Source organism: Gastrolobium bilobum, unplaced genomic scaffold (genome assembly GCF_033153095.1).
Source record: "Gastrolobium bilobum isolate Gb01-03AN ecotype WA unplaced genomic scaffold, APGP_CSIRO_Gbil_v1 utg12135, whole genome shotgun sequence".
Classification (NCBI taxonomy): Eukaryota; Viridiplantae; Streptophyta; class Magnoliopsida; order Fabales; family Fabaceae; genus Gastrolobium; species Gastrolobium bilobum.
The window spans coordinates 43,058-61,877 of NW_026899990.1; the positions used below are offsets into that span (position 1 = coordinate 43,058).

The 18,820-nt window shown below is 31.5% G+C and overlaps 2 protein-coding genes across 2 annotated transcripts; both read left to right on the forward strand.

Annotated features, from left to right (window-relative positions):
* The first annotated feature begins 7,505 nt into the window (after nt 1–7,505).
* On the forward strand, nt 7,506–10,817 carry LOC133294656 (uncharacterized). The gene is made up of 5 exons (XM_061493366.1): nt 7,506–8,177; nt 8,418–8,476; nt 8,627–8,755; nt 9,045–9,180; nt 10,494–10,817. The coding sequence occupies exons 1-5, from the start codon at nt 7,506–7,508 to the stop codon at nt 10,815–10,817; spliced, it is 1,320 nt and encodes a 439-aa protein (XP_061349350.1).
* A 2,713-nt stretch (nt 10,818–13,530) lies between these two features.
* LOC133294665 (protein RSI-1-like) lies at nt 13,531–14,514 on the forward strand. The gene is made up of 3 exons (XM_061493380.1): nt 13,531–13,671; nt 13,836–13,866; nt 13,957–14,514. Exons 1-3 carry the CDS (start codon nt 13,594–13,596, stop codon nt 14,136–14,138), a joined length of 291 nt encoding a protein of 96 aa, XP_061349364.1. The 5' UTR covers nt 13,531–13,593; the 3' UTR covers nt 14,139–14,514.
* Nucleotides 14,515–18,820: the final 4,306 nt, after the last annotated feature.

Sequence of the window (18,820 nt, forward strand, 5' to 3'; positions counted from 1 at the left end):
AACTACGATAAATTGTGTCTGTGCCTACGCTAATATATTTCCTTTTATGTGAGAATCGTTTTTTGGTTTAAGAATAATTTATATAACATTTTTTAGGAGATACGACTACTTTAAAAGTTGACTTTATCATAATTTCATTCACTATCCTTAAACTTTTTTGAATGAAAAATTCAAGAATAATTATATATTATTTGGGTCTTTAGGAAGTCAGTATTTAGGTTAACAAAAGTTTAGGAAAAGAAGACAACTTAGGACATGCCATAAGCCTTAACTGATAGATGACTAACAACTAGATTAGAATACAAGAATTTTTTTTGTACCAATTATACTAGTTAGACTAACCATTAATAGCTTAAGTAGCTAGAATTTACTAGTTAGGGAAGGGAAGGGGGGCTGTTCATGATTGCTTTAGGAATAAGAAGTTCTTACTCTAGAAGCATGTAATAATTTTCTTAAAATTTGAATCTTTATTTCGTATTTCAATGTAAAAAATTGACCCCACTGAGCAAAATTTCTGGGTCCGGCTGGAGCTAAGAAGTGTGCTGGTGTTACCAGTATGCCATCTTTAATAAACATTGTACACGAGTCTTTAAATTCATTTTTTTTGTTGGTATCAAGTCTCAAAGTTGTGACAATCTTGAGATTTCCAAATTATTCATTTGTATGTACAGCCTTTAACTTATCATTATATTTATAAAAAAAGTAATAATATTAAGTATGAAGTTTAATTTTTTCACAAACTGATGAACATGGCAAGTTGCAGTCGATGAAATGGTAAATTGAAAACATACGAGGGGAAGGATAAGAGCCCATGAGTAATGAAGAAATATGGGGGGAGACAAGTTGCAATTCCGAGTGACCTTCCTCTATTTTTAAAGGGATGTATTGAATTAGGATTTTAAAATATTATTTTGAGATAAAATAATTTATTGATTTTAAAAGACTATTTAGAATTATAGTGATTTTAGAGATTTTTTTTACAATCAAGATTTTATAAGATTAAACTTTAAAGGATTTTATAAGATTTGAAAGGATAATATAGATTTATAAGATTTGTTTATAATTTTTTTTTACAAATTACACTAAGTATGATCGGTCATACACTCTTGAATGAAGTATGACTGGTCATACTTAGTGTAGTTTGTAATTTTTTTTTGTAAATATAACCTTTCTCATATATATATACTAGTATATTGCCCGTGCGATGCACGAGAAAAAAGATTAAAATTTTTGTCGCCCGCCGTGGTTGGTTAATCGCATTGCAAATTTTATACTTACAAAAAAATTGTTTTGCTATTTTGTTCTATATTTCATGTGAAAAAAATTACATCATTGACACAGAACTTTGCAAATATCAACCACATAAAAAAATCTGCTATTTAGAGAGATAATTAATTTTGCATACAACTACATCATAATACACCATAATACGTTATAATACACCATTTAACATGAGGAAGAAATATAAAAAAAAAATGGATACAAATCATTGCTAACTATAACATTCATCAACAAAATCAAGGTAACAATAACACCTAGCAAATATGGATTTAAAAGATCAGTTTTTACCTATAATATGAAAACGCTATTCATTCAGTGTCATTTCATAGCAATCATTGGAGGGATGAGTTCAACACTTACTAAATATTTCATTTACTACAATCAGATTTATAAAATGATAATAAATAATTATTATTTTTTTGCAAGGATTAGTGTCGTTAGTCATTGGAATTTCATAAATTTATATTTACAAAAATTGAAATCAGATTTAGTAATTTAATTATAAAAGAAGAAGGATAGAATTTCAATTGAATTATAAAAATATATTGGCGGGACGGCCCGGAGCCCAGTTTTCCACCTCTAACTGTCAACATTTTATATAAATAATTCTTTTTGCAAGGATTAGTGTCGTTAGTCTTTGGAATTTCACAAATTTGTATTTCCAAAATTTGAAATCAGACTTAGTAATTTAATTATAAAAAAAGAAGGATAAAATTTCAATTGAATTATAAAAATATATTGGCGGACCGGCCCGGAACCCAGTTTTCCACCTCTAACTGTCAGCATTTTATATAAATAATTATTTTTTGCAAGTATTTGTGTTAATTACACTCTTGCAATAAAAAAATGAAAGTTTAATTTCTTTCTTCTGTACTAAATTAAAATTTTCAATTTTATAGTTCTTAAATTTTAATAATTTTTTTACAGAATGACACAGGTCATTTTTATTCACGTCGTTAGTATTTGAAATTTTACAAATTTATATTTACAAAAATTCGAAATTAGATTTAGGAATTTAATTATAAAAGAAGAAGGATAACATTTTAATTTAATTATAAAAATGTGTTGGTGGGCCGGCCCTTCGGGCCGAGTCCAGTTTGCCACCTCTAACTATCAGCATATAAAATATTTTTATATTTATCTACAAAAAAAGGTTTTTATAGTTGCGTCTAGGTTTTTATATTTTATCTGAAAGATGAACTTTCATTTACTACAATCAGATTTATAAAATAATAATAAATAATTATTTTTTTTGCAAGGATTAGTGTCGTTAGTCATTGGAATTTCACAAATTTATATTTACAAAAATTAAAATCAGATTTAGTAATTTAATTATAAAAGAAAAAGCATAAAATTTCAATTGAATTATAAAAATATATTGGCGGGCCGGCCCTCCGGGCTGAGCTCAGTTTTCCACCTCTAACTGTCAGCATTTTATATAAATAATTATTTTTTGCAAGTATTTGTGTTAATTACACTCTTGCAATAAAAAAGTGAAAGTTTAATTTCTTTCTTATGTTACTAAATTAAAATTTTCATTTTTATAGTTCTTAAATTTTAATTTTTTTTACATAATGACACAGTCATTTTTTATTTAACTTTAAAATTTAATTTTTTTTATATTAATTATACATATTTTTTATTTTAATTTATGATTTTTATATATTTTGTTAATTGGTTATACATGTATATTTAAAATATTTATGTTAAATATTTTTCTTAAAAAATACATGTATATTTTTTAAATTGGTTATACATGTATTTTTAATGCAGCATTAATAGAGCTAATAATTATCCATGTAAAAAATAGTGGGATATACAACAAAAGAAAAGTAGAGGTATTTTTTACTCATAATATACAACAAAAGAAAAGTAGTGAGACATTAAATGAGTTGTCTAATAATAAAAATTTTCCAAAATTTTTTCCACCATTACAAAGTTAAAAATTCAAATTCAAAATTCAAATTTAAACATAAATCTGAAATTTTGAAGAGTTGAGTTATTATTAATTTGAAAATTCCAATGTACAATGTAGTGAGATATTGAATGAGTTGTCTGCCACCAATAATTGTCCAAATATTTTTTCATCACTACAAAGTTTAAAGTTCAAAATTCAAATTCAAAATTCAAAATTAAATAAAATTTGAAATTTAAAATAAATATTTCAGAAAGCCATGAGTTGTTATTAATTTGAAAATTCCAATGTAGAAAATAATGAGATATTAAATGAGCTGTGTGCCACAGAAAATTGTTCACATAGTTTTTCATTTTATTTATTTACAAATTTTGATTTTATTTTATGTTTACTTAATTTAAAATACTTGCGTTTTTTTACAAAATATGTTCGTTTTTTTAAAGATTCTTTTTAAACAAAATAGTTTTTTTTATGCAGCATTGATATGATTAACAATTGCCCATGTAGAAAGTAATGAGATAATAAATGAGCTGTCTGCCACCAATAATTGTCCAAAAATTTTCTCACCATTACAAAGTTTAAAATTCAAAATTCAAATTTAAATGAAATTCGAAATTTAAAATAAATATTTCAGAAAGCAATGAGTTGTTATTAATTTGAAAATTTCAATGTAGAAAGCAATGGGATATTAAATAAGTTGTCTGCCACAAAAAATTGTTCACATAGTTTTTCATTTTATTTATTTACAAATTTTGATTTTTTTATATTTACTTAATTTAAAATATTTGCACTTTTTTACAAAATATTTTCATTTTTTTAATGATTATTTTTTAACAAAATAGTTTTTTTTATGCAGCATTGATATGGTTAATAATTACCTATGTAGAAAGTAATGAGATAATAAATGAGCTGTCTGCCACCAATAATTGTCCAAATATTTTCTCACCATTACAAAGTTTAAAATTCAAATTCAAAATTGAAATTTTAATGAAATTCGAAATTTAAAATAAATATTTCAGAAAGCAATAAGTTATTATTAATTTGGAAATTCCAATGTAGAAAGCAGTGGATATTAAATGAGTTGTATGCCACAAAAAATTGTTCACATAATTTTCCATTTTATTTATTTACATGAGATGTCTCTGTTGCATGAGATACATAAATAATTATTTCCCTATATTTAAGGTCCGTTAATGATTTTTTATACTATATTTTTCTAATATAATTCCCTACACAAAAATTTATTTAACTTGAAGGGTGGATAATGCAAGTTCAATCTATCTGTATTAAAATATTCTATAATATTTAATTATTTTTATTAATAAAATAGAGTGGTGAAGATTAAACTTCTGATCATATATTTAATGTTCACCAGATTGATTAGCTGATAACTAACGATTTTTCCACTTTAGTCCTCATTTTCCTTCATTTTTTCTTTGTTTTGACTTGGCATTTCAGCTTATTCTTCATGCTCTGCGTGCTTTTCCTTTTTCTTCTTCTTTTCTCCTCCATTCAAATTGTTGTCCCCATTGGGCAACTCAACATATTCTCAGTAGAATCCTTCCTCCTTTTCTTCTTTTCCTTTTTCACGGGTTAAAAACACGGGTTGAATTTGAAGAGATTATGCCAGTTTTCCCGGAATAATCAGATGTTGAGACACAATTTAAGCATAAGGAAGACAAGAAAAAACAAAATGATTTGAACTTTGAAGTCCATATAGAAATTGACGACGACCAAATACTCAAATTGATCTTCTAAATAACAATTTGGAGGACCGATTTGAGTATTTACTCAAATAACAATTTTTTTTAAAAATAAAACAAAAAACATTAAAATATATAATTTTACTAACCACATGTCCCACATTGCGAGGATGCTACTTAATACTTATGAATTGCTTTGGACATAGAGCTGGATCCTAATATTTTTCCACCATACGAACCCAATCCACCTCGAACGAGTCTTGAATCCGCAACATTAAATGCACTCCTAAAAGGATTAGGTTGCGAGCTTGTTGGGAGCTACGGTGCCCCAGGTTGGGAGCCAATGTTATTATACATTCTTACCGCCAGGATAAAAAAAAAGCAATCAGAAACAACTTCAATGTGCAGAAAAATCGACATCAATATAACATAATAAACAGATAATAAATTATACCCGAGATCTATTTCTAACACAGATTGGCATTCCATAAGGCATAGAAACCAACGCTTCAAAAAATGATTAACAAAAACAAAATGCTTCATCATATTATAGGCAACAAATGAATTCAGTGAAAGAGAATAATAATTAGAAGACTTGAGCAGGTGTTACGCTATCGCAACACAAATAAACACTGAAGTATACGTAGATTCAAGATCCATAAGAAAAAGAAAAGAAGCAGAAGCAATGAAAATTCGAAGATACATGCAAATCTCAATATAATCGCCGTCAAACTGGAACACGAATCTGGGATCAGGTTCGGCCTTCACATTCAGATGAAACTGCGCGGAAGAACATTTGGCTTCCTTTCCCACCGTAATCCACCCATTGTGAAACACTGTAGTCTTCCGTTCCCGCCAGATCCAACGACACAGAAACTTTTCCCAGCAGCCTCCCGGAGTTGACGCCGCAGGTAGTGCCCCTCTGACCAGTGTAGATCGAGATTTTCAAGCAGAGCCTCCCGGTGAAGATGGATTTTCCGGCGAGTCTGTCAAGATCGGACTTGCTAAGGTGGAAGGTGGCAGTGATAGGCTGCACCTGAGAATCATAGAAGTTGCTATCAGGAGGGATGAAGGGAACGACAGCGGATTGAAGAGGGAAGTTCTTGAGTTCGATCTTGCAGAAACATGGAGAGGAAGAAGGGTGAATGACGGAGCGAGCGGGTTTGGAAGCAACAGGAATCTTGAGGGCGAGGTTACTGACGGTGAGGCGCACGAAAGGGCAAGGATCCATTTATGGGAAGTAGGCATATTATTTAGCCTGTACCGTAGGGGAGAACGAAATACCAGAGGGAATAAGTTTGGTCTTTTAATAGACGCAATCAACAAAAGAAGTGGGACATTTAAAATTTAAAATTTGAAATCAAAACATAATTCGAATTTAAAAAAAGAGCTGAGCAATTTCAAAAGCATTTAAGAGAGTTGAAGAATTCTAATGTAAAAAGCAGTGGGGCATTAAATGAGTTGTCTGCTACCACAAATGGTTAACCTTATTTTCCATTTATTTTTTATTTCGATTTTTAAATGAAATTATTATTTATTTAATTTAAAGATTTACCAAAGAAGGAAAGTTTCCCGGTGCCATGTAGTGTGAACAGAAACCTCAGAATTAAGCAAGGAGTGACACGTCAGCTGAGCTTCCAAAGTTTGGGTTTCCTTTATATATATATATATATATATATATATATATATATATATATATATATATATATATAGATGATTTAATTTGAGAAATTATGGCTTTAGCAATTAACATAGAAAAGGTAGAAATGAACAAAATGAAAGGAAGTAATATGCATTATTGATATTTTCTGATAGAAATCATAGTAAGTCAATAAGTCAAAGAAAAAGCTAAATCAGTAGTGGAAATTGGAAAAGAAAAGAAAAAACTAAAATAAGCCAGAAGGCATAATGGAATCACGGAAGAAACTAAGTAGTGGGTGCCATCCAAGATCCATCCAAATTATCCAAAGGAAAGTACTAAAGCAAACCTATGATTGGAATTTGGTGTCAAAGTTGTAATACGAGCATCACTATGAGTAAATTGAATAATTATTAGGCCACTTGACTCAGAATTAATTTCATATTTATTTTGGTCCTTTTTTCCATCATAGTTGTGAAGATATCAGAGACCCGACTTGTCCGATAATTAGGATCATAAACTTACATAAAAATGTTGTTTCTACTTTCTATTATGAGATAAAAAACATTGCATTTAAATTCTTCGTAGAACGCATCTGAAATATATTAATATAGAAAGGATAAGCAGAATAAACCAATCCTCCTAATGCCCGAAAAGCATGCACCAAAGAGTGGCAACATATATAATATAAGCGTCAATTCTCCACAAAGGCAAAGATGTCACGGTGTCCTAATAACTCCTAAGAATCACTTAGACCCAACGCAACATAAAGTTAAACAACACTAGTTTGAACTTAATAATGCTTTATCCAACGTGTGTGTCGCTGACCCAAAACTCACTCACACACACAAAACATTAGCGCGGACGCAAACGCAAACGCAAACGCAGCTTCCATTGCTTACCGGAGAAGCAGAAATCTCCAAACCTTCTTTCCGAAACTTTCCTTTATCATTTCCCACAACAATAAATGTCGGTTTCATGCGGGGTTGAGTGCGTTGTTGTGTTTGGCTGCGCACGTTGGATATGGAAGCGCTGCACCTACGTCGGCTCCTACGACAGCGCCACCTGGCCTTCCGCCACCGCCGACGAGTTCGAACCTGTCCCCCGCCTCTGCCGCCTCATCCTCGCAATCAACCCTCGCTATCAATTCGCAGCACTCAACCCTGACTGTGTCGTCAAGCGCGTCACCTACAAGGACACCCTCGGCCACGCGCCGCCCTACATAATCTACGCCGACCACAGCCGCCGCGAGATCGTGGTCGCCGTCCGTGGCCTCAACCTCGTGAAGGAGAGCGATTATAAGGTTCTGTTTGACAACGGCTTGGGCATGCAGATGTTCGACGGTGGCTACGTCCACCATGGGTTGCTCAAATCAGCGGTTTGGTTGCTGAACCGGGAATCCCATACCCTTAAAAGTTTGTGGGTCCAGAGCGGTTCACATTATAAGATGGTGTTTTGTGGTCATTCTTTGGGTTCGGGTGTTGTGTCCTTGTTGACCATACTCGTTTTGAATCATAGGGAACGTTTGGGAGGGATACCCAGGGATTTGATTCGGTGTTACGCAATTGCACCTGCAAGGTGCATGTCCCTCAATTTGGCTGTTAAATATGCTGATACTATACATTCCGTTGTGTTGCAGGTGAACTTGCTGTTGTTGTTAACTAGTACAATTTTACTTGCTTCTCTCTGTTTTTGTCGTTTTCATGTTTTCTCTTGTTTCATTGGTTGTTCAAATTTATTTGGCATTTGATTGGTTGTTATGATATCTGTGCTATTAGATTTTCATCAGTTTGACCAGACGGTATTTGTCGTTTCCTCCCTTTTTTTGTCGTTTTGCTGATGGTGCTGGTCCAAATTATATGCTTCAATTTTTGTGCAGGATGATTTCTTACCAAGAACTGCAACTCCCTTGGAAGATATATTCGAATCAATCTTCTGGTTAGTTCTCGCTTTTCTGTAGTATGGCAATAAGGGCATCATCATCATGTTTCCAAAGAGTGTGGGTGTGTGTGTACGTGTATAATTATTTTATGTTGAATAAGTTGAGTAAATTATCATTGCGGTTTCTTAAACCAGGCCTTGATGATTTGAACCTTGCTTAATATTCTTGGTTTGCCTGAGGGACACCTTCATACCTGAGGGTAGAAAGCTTAGGGATCCAAGGAGGCTTTATGCACCTGGACGTATGTACCATATCGTGGAAAGAAAGTTTTGCAGGTATTGATCGACATTGTCTTGTTTCGCAGTATATTCCTTTGTAATCATGAATCTGCTCTTTCAGATGTGGTTTCCACTGTCCTGTTTTTCTTTGACAAGTGCATTGGAAGGATTTCATCATTTCACTAATTCTAATAAGGGACAGAAATCCATTAATTAGTGGTAGAGTTTAAATCTGAGATATCATATTCTTTGTCAAATATGTTGCTGAACACTTATTGCCTACATGTAAATAATGTACTGTGCCTTTCAACGATGTTCCTCATTGCTTGGGCCTTGGGGAACACAGATGTGGGAGATTTCCTCCTGAAGTGAGGACTGCTATTCCTGTTGATGGGAGATTTGAACATATTGTCTTGTCCTGTAATGCAACATCTGATCATGGAATTATTTGGATTGAAAGGGAGGCAGAGAAAGCTTTACAAGTAAGGGAATTTAGTTTTCAGAATCTGCCTACCATTTGCTATTTGTGCTGATTTTTTCCTATATCATTTACTAACCTAAACTATGAATAATAGATGCTGTTCTGTCATCTGGGTGGGGATCCCCAATTTTAAGGTTTTTGTTGCTTCGCAACTGCTTTGACAATTCCCTGCAAAGTTTTGAAAAATCACTAAGGTAGAGTTGGCATCAAATGTATAGATTATTATATATATATAGGACAGGATCAACTTACACGTATAAGAGTAATAAGTTTTACACTCAATCTTAGCCATTGATTTTCGTGTATCATATGATTGTAATTTATTTGGTTACATTCATTAATTAATTACCATCGCTAGATGTACGAAAATCAACTGTTAAGATTTATTATTCTTATACCGGTGTAAGAAGATCCTATATATATAGATAGTGGCTTCTTGTTTGCTTATTGCTCACCATGCTTTTTGCATGCTTATACTGTGAGTGAGGGAATCAAACATTTATAAATTTTGATTAATGAATAACTATATTACTAAAACCTCATAAATGGATATTTATACATTAGATTCTAGCGAAAGAATCCCTTACTTTCTTTTTGCTCCTGCTTATCAGTCTTACCTCTTCTTTAGGTCACTTCATGGCATTAACATTTTAACATTATAATAAATTTGTTTGTACCTGTGTTTTTAAACCAATTCTTGGTTTTGACATGAATTGGGCGTGATTCACCACCTGTAATGTCATGCTTTAAAAAATGATCTGAAATATCCTTTTTCTTTTATTCTATGTGCTTATGTTTGGTGAATAGATAAATCTTGCTTATTTATCATGAATTGCTCAATTTTATTAAAATTGAATTCGGTCAGTAGATACATGGATTGCCTATGAAGTTGGAAGTTCTGACTGTTGGTATTCTAGTGTTTTGAGGCAGAGTAATAAATATCTTGAGGCACAGCTACTGCCTTCATAGAGAAACAGGCAAATTTCCTGTTTTAGGCCATTTTTTCTTCCTTGCTTTAGCTCTCTCTTGATCAAAGCCATTGCTGAACACCTTATTTTAAAACGAATGTGAGCTTTAGTATGTCACGTAGAAAAAGTAGTATATGATTTGTTGATTTCTTTCCAAAAGAGTGTTTAGATCTTCTGAACTTTTCTTAAAATTTATTTTCTTTATATTATTTGGGATCCGTTCTTGAGACTAAAGACTAATGCAATCTATGTACATACCAAAATGCTGTTGAAACTTGAAAATCGAAAGTGCTTAACCTTTTCTGCATTTCAAGAATTACTGACTGTTCTTGATGTTTCTTTTTAGAACATGAAGTGTAGGAACTCGGAAACTGTGACAGTCCCTCCAACTGTACAAAGGTTTGAGAGATTGAAGACCATTGAAAAAGAACATAAAGATGCTTTAGAAAGAGCTCTTAGCTTAAACGTCCCTCATGCAGTGGATGCAGACAAAGAAATGTCTAAGAACATTGAAGGAGAGCTTTCCAGTAGAGAGAGCAAAGATGCATCGTGCTCCACATCAGAATCAAATGGTGGAAGGTTAAACTGGGAAGAAGTTGTTGAAGAACACTTCAAGAGGAATGATTCAGGAGATTCAGGTCTGAAAAGAGATACAAATGCGCCACAATAACATCTTTTTTTCTCTTCTGGTCATATAGGTTTTGTTTAGTTATTTATACACATTGTTATATATTTGGTTCTCTTGCTTTTCCTAGGTATTTCAGATTATGTACATTTATAATGTAAAAAAGATTGTTACAATTTTTTTGAACCCCATATTTACAGCCTTTAGGGGAATTACAATTAATATGACGAGAATTGCTTTCTCAAATGTCAGTCCTGAAATTTTTGTAGAACCTGTTTCTGAGCTTCTTTTTTTTCGGCTGTGTAAAATTTTGAAGTAAACATGAAACTATCGAAATTTCTAATGGTCCTTGTTTAGGGGTGAACACCAATGTCTAGCGTGGAAGCTAGTAATTATATTTACAGTGCAAGTGAAAGAGATAATTTGCAATGATGAGTCCAACAACACCTCTAGCCAAAGTCCGAGGGGGGGGGGGGGGGGGGGGGGGGGGGGGGGGGGGGGGGGTGATTTCTGGGAATGGTAAGAGCTCTCTGATCTCAAATAGCCAACATTTTCCTGCAATAGTTAGAAAAGGCCGACAGCTACGAAAGTATTGAAATGCAGTCAGCTTCCTATGTCTTTAAATATCAAACTTCTTAGAGAACATTAAAAGAAGAAGAAAATACCCTAAATCATGCTTCATATCTAAGAATCATTTTCTTGTAAAAGTTTTAAGCTTTAACACTGAAAATACCCTTGAGAGTGTAAATCCTATTTTCATGTAAGGTCTTGTGTGGTTGTGTGTTTACTAGTTTATGAGCTAGAGTTTTAGATATGTGAGAATGAGTTATGAGCTTTGTAGAAAGTGAGCAGTTGTTATAATTAGCTCGGAGAGGCTATGTGAACCAAATAACAATTGGGTTTGATAATTAAAAATCTCAATTAAGATGAGGACTAGATATAAATTTCACATTAGGATTGAGCTAGTATAAAAATATTCTGTGCAAGCTAGCTCTCTTAATCCTTGGTTTAATTTTGAATTTGCATTGTTAATCTTATTCGTTTAATGAGCTGTTTGATTTCTATTACATTTCTAGATTTATTTTGCTTTACCGAATTTGCTTTTAAGGGACTTGATTCAACCATTTCATCAACTCTTCCTTCACCAAAAGTCTTCCCATGCAGCCTAGCACTTACTAGTAAGCTAAGGTCACCGTTACTCGATCAATGTTATTCATTCCGGATAATAAAGTATATGGTTTAATATTTTTGTTTTTATTGCAGATATTTTTTTTCTATCACAATCATTCAGTGAGTTTTATTATAATAAAAAGATAAAGAAATAAATGATGAGTTATTTTTATATAAATGTGGCATAAAAAGTTTTCTTAGTAAAAGCCGAAAACATACATCTGCCAAAGAATAGTTTTCACACTGAAAAAAATATAAAAATATCTGCTAACAAATCCACGATCTTTACTAACGAAAATAAAACCAGTATATATATTGACCATTTGATGTTTAAAAAAATGCGACCGTTATTCGTATAATATTGTGTTATCTCGTGTCATGTTAATTCACGTAATAGGTAACATTTTAAATTTGACAGGTTATTCATTTGTATCATATTGTGTCAACTCACATAATAAATAATATATTTTGAAATTGTTGGGTTATTCATATGTATCGTATCAATTCAATGAATTGTGTTTATGTCAAAAGTTTTATTCCATTTTCAAATTCCTATGATATTTATATTGAGTATATTCATGTTTATATTAAATTCATAAATGTATTCTCAGTGACCTCCAGCCGAAGAGAATAAAAAATCATGTGCATGTCATGTTATCCATATATGCTGCGGGGAACAAGTAACTATATAAGTCATCTATTCACCATATGGAATTTGTTAATTTGTACCAAAAAAGAAAAAAGTATTCATTAAGTCATGTTACTAAATCAATGCATGCAACATCAAAGCCCATGTTCACTCACATGCTATTGGGACCGTAAAACAAAGAAACAAATGTAGTAGGTCCCATCAAAGGTAATATAACCATTTATTCAGTTATACCTTTTCGTACTAAGCTTTCTTTTGAGTTCGTATGTGTTTTTTACAACATTCAAATAAGATTGTATACATATTAACATTAAATTCTATAGATAGCATTACTCTTGAGAATTTTTGAAACGATCATATGTTATTCTTGTGAAAACAATGATATTTAAGTTAGATTTACATATTAAATGCAACGGTGGAGAGAAAGGAAAAAAAGAAAGAAAGAGAGAGAAATGAAGAATGATAAAATAAATAAGGGGAAAGTTAATCTTACGTTAACGAAGACAAGCTTCCATTTCTGCTGATACATCGGTTTGAGTGGTATTTTTTTTTTTTTTTTTTTTTAAATAAATAGCTGGGGCCCATGCTTTGGTGTGTCTATGACTGAAGATAAAATGTCTTCTATTGAATGAGACTATTAAATCCCAGTAAATAAATGGAACGAGGAAGGACCTACCATGTTACAAAGTTGACAAAAGCGAACAAAAACAAATGAAACAACAGACACGCCGCTGTTATCGCTCACTTTCTCAAGCAACCTCCTTTGTATTTTTTCCAATTAGTTCCAACTTCCCTTTTCAACGCCTTAAACAACGCAATTCTATTGTTATTTTACTTTTTGAGATTTCATGATTAGCGTCGATGATTCGGTCACTCTTATTCCTATAAATATTCATCCAATTCTTAGGTGAGAGATAACTAAGACTTTTGTTTGTTCTTTTTGCTTTTCTTTTACTCTGAAAGTTATAGCCACTTCTTCCCTTCACTTCACTTATCATAGCAATGGCAGCACGTGCTCACAGTTCCATCTTGATTGCACTCTCTCTGCTTCTTTTGGTTACATTCTCTAACGTGGCCGAGGTACATAAATAACAAGAAAAACACTTTGCTTTGTTCAACTATGATTTCCTCTCTAGTAGCATTATGAAATCTATTTATAACATCAATATATTATATATATGTTTCCAAATCCAAATGTTCTATCTAACTCTAGCAATATTTGTTTCTGTGTAATCCTTGAACAGGCTTATGGACAAGCAACACTTAGTCCTTCAGGTATGCCATATCAAGTCACAAATTTTGGGTTTTCTAGTTATGTTAGTTTTGAGGGGCTTTATTTTGCTGATAGTGTGAACAATTAAACAGATTGTAAACCAAGGTGTACTTACCGTTGCTCTGCAACATCACACAAGAAACCATGCATGTTTTTCTGCCAGAAGTGCTGCGCCAAATGCCTCTGTGTTCCCCCTGGTACAAATGGGAACAAGCAAGTGTGCCCTTGCTACAACAGCTGGAAGACAAAGGAAGGAGGACCCAAATGCCCTTAATCCTCTTTCCTCATATATATTTTTATGGGTTAGTCGCTTCTCCTTTCGCTGCTAATGAGAAAAGTTGCAGCAAATTATTAACACTAGGATACAAGATCGTATCCTGACCTAAAAAAAAAAAATACATCAAGATCCGAATGCGTGTCCTGAAGAAAATAAGTGTTGCTGCACTTTTTCCCATCTGTAGTGACGGAAGAAGTATATAACCCTATATTTATATATAACGAATAAGCAATGTAATCTTTATAATGCTTCTTCGACAATTAATTCTCTTCTCTACATATGTAAGCGATGCTTTTGCTTGCTAGTATAAGGGCACATTTAGTTATGTTCCCTTTCAGTTTTCGGAGGTAAAGTGTTTTATGCTGAGTGGATCTGGGGCTGCAATTATGTAACTTAATTATTTCTTTTAAATTGTCTCCAAGCAAGGCCTTTGATGAAAAGAAGAGCGTACTTCCTTTAGAAATAACAATTATACATTTTACATGAATCAACGTGGCTCAACGTTGGCATCTGAACTTTTCTCTTTAATTAAATAAGACCTAACATATATTTTATTTATTTTAATACTTCAGTTCATTGATTAAAGTGAATGAATGGTGGTTGAAACATTAACTAGAGATACCTAACTGACTAACTCTAAAGGTACAGAAACTCAACAAATTAAACATACTTAGCCCAAAAGAATAGATAAATCATATAAAGAACTACGTAGTTCCTACTTGAAATTGACTAAAGCCCCTAATTTTCTTTCTAGCATAGTGTCAAAGGCTCAATGATACGCTGACTACAGTTAAGCATACTCAAATAATTTATATTTCCCTTTTTTTTTTTTTGGTAAACATATATTTCCCTTCGATTAAATGATAAATCATTCGTAATTCAAAATTCTAAGCAATAACAGTCCTCTAATATTTATTTGTGTATTAATTATTTTCCTTCAACGAATAAACTCTTCAAATATATTTTTAATAATGTGAATATAATTTTTCTTATTAGTATAATCCCCCGGAACCAATTCAATTTTTAACTTTCTAAGGTGAATCTAATATCCAACTTACTTTTATTTTACAATTTTCTTTTTAGAATACCCTTTAAAATTACTATATAATAAATAAGTGTCAAACGTGTTGGATCAGCTTAAATAATATCATAATATGTGTCGGTTGGGTGAATAGAATTAAAATTAAAAAAAATAATTTGATATGACCTTATTTGATGTGAATGTCAATGAACCGAAAACTTAAAAAAGCCCGAATTGAAAATGTAAAGTCTTATTCACCAAAAAAAAAAGAAAATGTAAAGTCTTTATTTATTTTTTTGGGTGGGGGTAAGCTGTATGTAAAGTCTTATTACTTAAATCATACCCGTTAATCTTTGGAGTTTACAATCTTTTCACAAATTATGATTCATTACCAGAACAATAATATTATATAATAGTTTTACTTAAAATAAAAATGAAAAAACAGAAAGTGTTTGCTGTATTTATCAATTATTCATTTATTACTATTACCATTATTCAAAGGGTTTTATTAATCTAATGTTAGAAATAAGTTACTCATAGAGATAAATTTGTGAGCTCCACCATCTGCAAAAAAAAAAAAAAAGATGATACAATTATCGAAAAGTGTATAGAAAAGAAAGTTATGACATATAGTATAAGAATAATTTTTCCCTTATTCAAATTCTACCATTTTTTCCGCGTAACTATAATTAATTGCGAGACAAGTGTAATAATTTTATGTAACTTTCTTACCAAATAGTTTTGCCATAGCAGGGGCTTTGCATACCTAATCAGTTCACCCTTCACTCGCCTCGTAACATTTTGGTGAGTCTTGCTAATTCGCCAAGTGAGAGGAACAAAATCATACTCCATTTTTATACACAGAAATTTCTTATCTAAAATAAAATAAAATAAATCTTCCCAAAAGATACAGTGAATTACTATATTCCTATAAGCCATCTAGAGTATTTTCCCTAGGGCTTGCAGCTTAAAAGTCATGAATCCAATACCTTGAGTTCATTAAGAACTCAATTCAATACCATGGTGAGCCTCGTAGTATATAATGTATAAACAACTTTTCAACTACCTACCAAATAAAACTTGGGGCATGTAATGTAAACTACGTCAAACAAAAATTCTAATCTTACGTAACATATCCTATAAAGGTAAGTTGTATATAAACTTTGGAGTGTCTATTCCTGCCTTGCATGATCTAAAGGTTCATGCCTCATGGAGAGATTCAACTGTCGTTCAACTCTTACATTTCAATTGCAGATACACTGATAGATGTACATACGGCACAGCAAAATTCAACAATAATTAATATAAGAGTAAATACCATCGTTGGTCCTCAACAAATTTCACGATGTTCGCTTTAGTCCCTAACAAATAAAAAAGTTCATCGTGGTCCCTAAAAAAATTCAAAATGAACCCATTTAGTTGAAATTGTGGTCTTTACAAATTTAAAAAAGACTCATATTAGTCTATAAAAGAACTAAAATGGGTCCATTTTAAATTTCTTAAGGACCACAATGAGCCTTTTTATTTGCTAGAGACTAAAGTGGACATCGTGAAATTGCTGAGAACCAAAAAAGATATTTACTCTTGATATAATGGAAGAGTATTGGAGGAGTTCTCTCCCTGCCGGACCAAAATAGCATATTTCTTTATTGAAAAAATGAGGTTATAACTTGAGACGGAAAACATGGAACCCCGAAGGCCCGAACATATATTTCACTATTTCAGTCTTTCCCTATGGAAATTACCACTGAGACACTTCACTTCCGTAGCCAAAACAAAAATGAAAATCTCGTCTGGTGGTGTGTTTATTTTCACGAGCAAATGAAGATGTCATCTTTTCACAATATGATTTCAATTCAATTGATAAAATAATTCAAATCCTTGATCTTACTACGGTTTAAAATGTCATCTATATATGGAATATATGCATGACATCCTTAAATTTTTATTTTTCAGATATTATCGTAAACTGAATGTTTTTATCATATTTTTGAAAATCAAGATTCCTGGATAAAAAAGAATTTCTCATCTACCAAACGCCAAATTCAATGTAATATTTGATTATTGAGTGATTTTTTTTTATTTGAGAGCACTGGAATCCTTGTAGAGAGTGATTTTAAAAAAAATTATTTTCTTTATTTATATAACTCGAATTTAAAATCTCTCGCTAAGAAAAATAAATTCTTTTACCATTTGAATCAATTATATTATTAATGATACTTTTTCACATCTCCAAGAATAGTAATATACATTAATATATGCTGTTAAGTGAGATGAAGAGATGTGTTTAGAAATTTTAATGGACAACAAACACCACGCATAGAGACACAACATTTATAACTAACATAGCTATAAAGTAAAAATGATACAATGCCAGAAATGTGAAAAAAAATGATTTTAAAACTCACTAACAATTTATTTTTGGAAAAGTTTATGCACAATTTGATTTGATGAGTCAAGGGATTATTTTTTCACATCTACAAGAATATTTTTATACATTAATATGCGCTATTAAGTAAAATAAAGAGTTGATAAATTTTAGGAAAAAATGTTTCTCATTTTAAATGACACAACTTGTGTCATTTCACTCTCACAAGAAAGTGCACTCCACATCTTTTTTTTTGTCCACTTTCTCTCCCATGATCTATCTCTTTTTTCTCACTTAAAATGACATAACTTTACATCTTTTAAAATAACTTTTTTTCTTAAATTTTAATGTACAATCAAACATGACAGATAAGAGAATTATTTCCCATAAACTTATTATCCAAGAATCGTCAGTTTAGACTTTAGGCTATTTAGTTAAACGGAAAAATATTTGTTTTGTTTTTTGTTTTTTTTATAATTTGGAGGTATCGTCGTTTAACCTCCTCTACGGCCTTGAAAGCTACCCCTCACCAGAGGAAGGAGGAGGCCAATGTTGTAAAAACCGGACCAGACCGGCCAGGTGGACCCGAAACTCTATGAACCGGTCATTTGACCGGTTCGGTTATTATATTAGATCAGCCAAGTACCAGACCTAGTATGATCCGACCGATTTTGGTGATAACCGGTGATCCAACCCGGAGTTTTTTTTAAAAAATAATTCCAAAAAATAAATAAATATAATTGACATATTTAAGTGATTTGTTATTTATTGACTTACATAAGTTATGTATCTAAAATACTAATATTATCTCAGTTATGTACTATGCATGAAATTTTGATTTGATTTATAGTTAGAGATGTCGTTTATTGAACTTGGATGTCATTTATTGAACCTAAAACACCAATATCACAAGCATTATATGTTTTTTATATTTGTTTGACTCAATAAATTATACCCGTTAAATTAACAGAAATCAACAGTTATAATTTAGTAGTAAGAGATAATAAAAAAGAGAGGTAGTAACTATAACCTTCTTATATTTTGTATTTAAAATTTAAATTAAAAAAATACTCACTTCCTCTCCGTATGATTTCTATTACTTATGTCTTTTTCTCATTTAAATTCTGTGAGTCACAATTTTTATTAGGATAGAAAAATATAAGAATTAATATTTTTTATGTGATAAGAAATAATTTTATCTCTTAAATATATATAAAAATGCGTGTCTCTGGTATTATCTTTTTTCTCTTCGTATGAATCTCATATATTTTAATGGATAGGAGATAAAAG

What these genes read in the sequence shown, in the direction of transcription:
- LOC133294656 (XM_061493366.1), top strand. Translation starts at nt 7,506, where the DNA reads ATGTCGGTTTCATGCGGGGTTGAGTGCGTTGTTGTGTTTGGCTGCGCA. An exon ending in ATATTCGAATCAATCTTCTG is followed by an intron (nt 8,477 to 8,626) that starts GTTAGTTCTCGC and finishes GCCTTGATGATT; the next exon opens with TGAACCTTGCTTAATATTCT. An exon ending in AGGCAGAGAAAGCTTTACAA is followed by an intron (nt 9,181 to 10,493) that starts GTAAGGGAATTT and finishes GTTTCTTTTTAG; the next exon opens with AACATGAAGTGTAGGAACTC.
- LOC133294665 (XM_061493380.1), top strand. Translation starts at nt 13,594, where the DNA reads ATGGCAGCACGTGCTCACAGTTCCATCTTGATTGCACTCTCTCTGCTT. An exon ending in CATTCTCTAACGTGGCCGAG is followed by an intron (nt 13,672 to 13,835) that starts GTACATAAATAA and finishes ATCCTTGAACAG; the next exon opens with GCTTATGGACAAGCAACACT. An exon ending in AGCAACACTTAGTCCTTCAG is followed by an intron (nt 13,867 to 13,956) that starts GTATGCCATATC and finishes ACAATTAAACAG; the next exon opens with ATTGTAAACCAAGGTGTACT.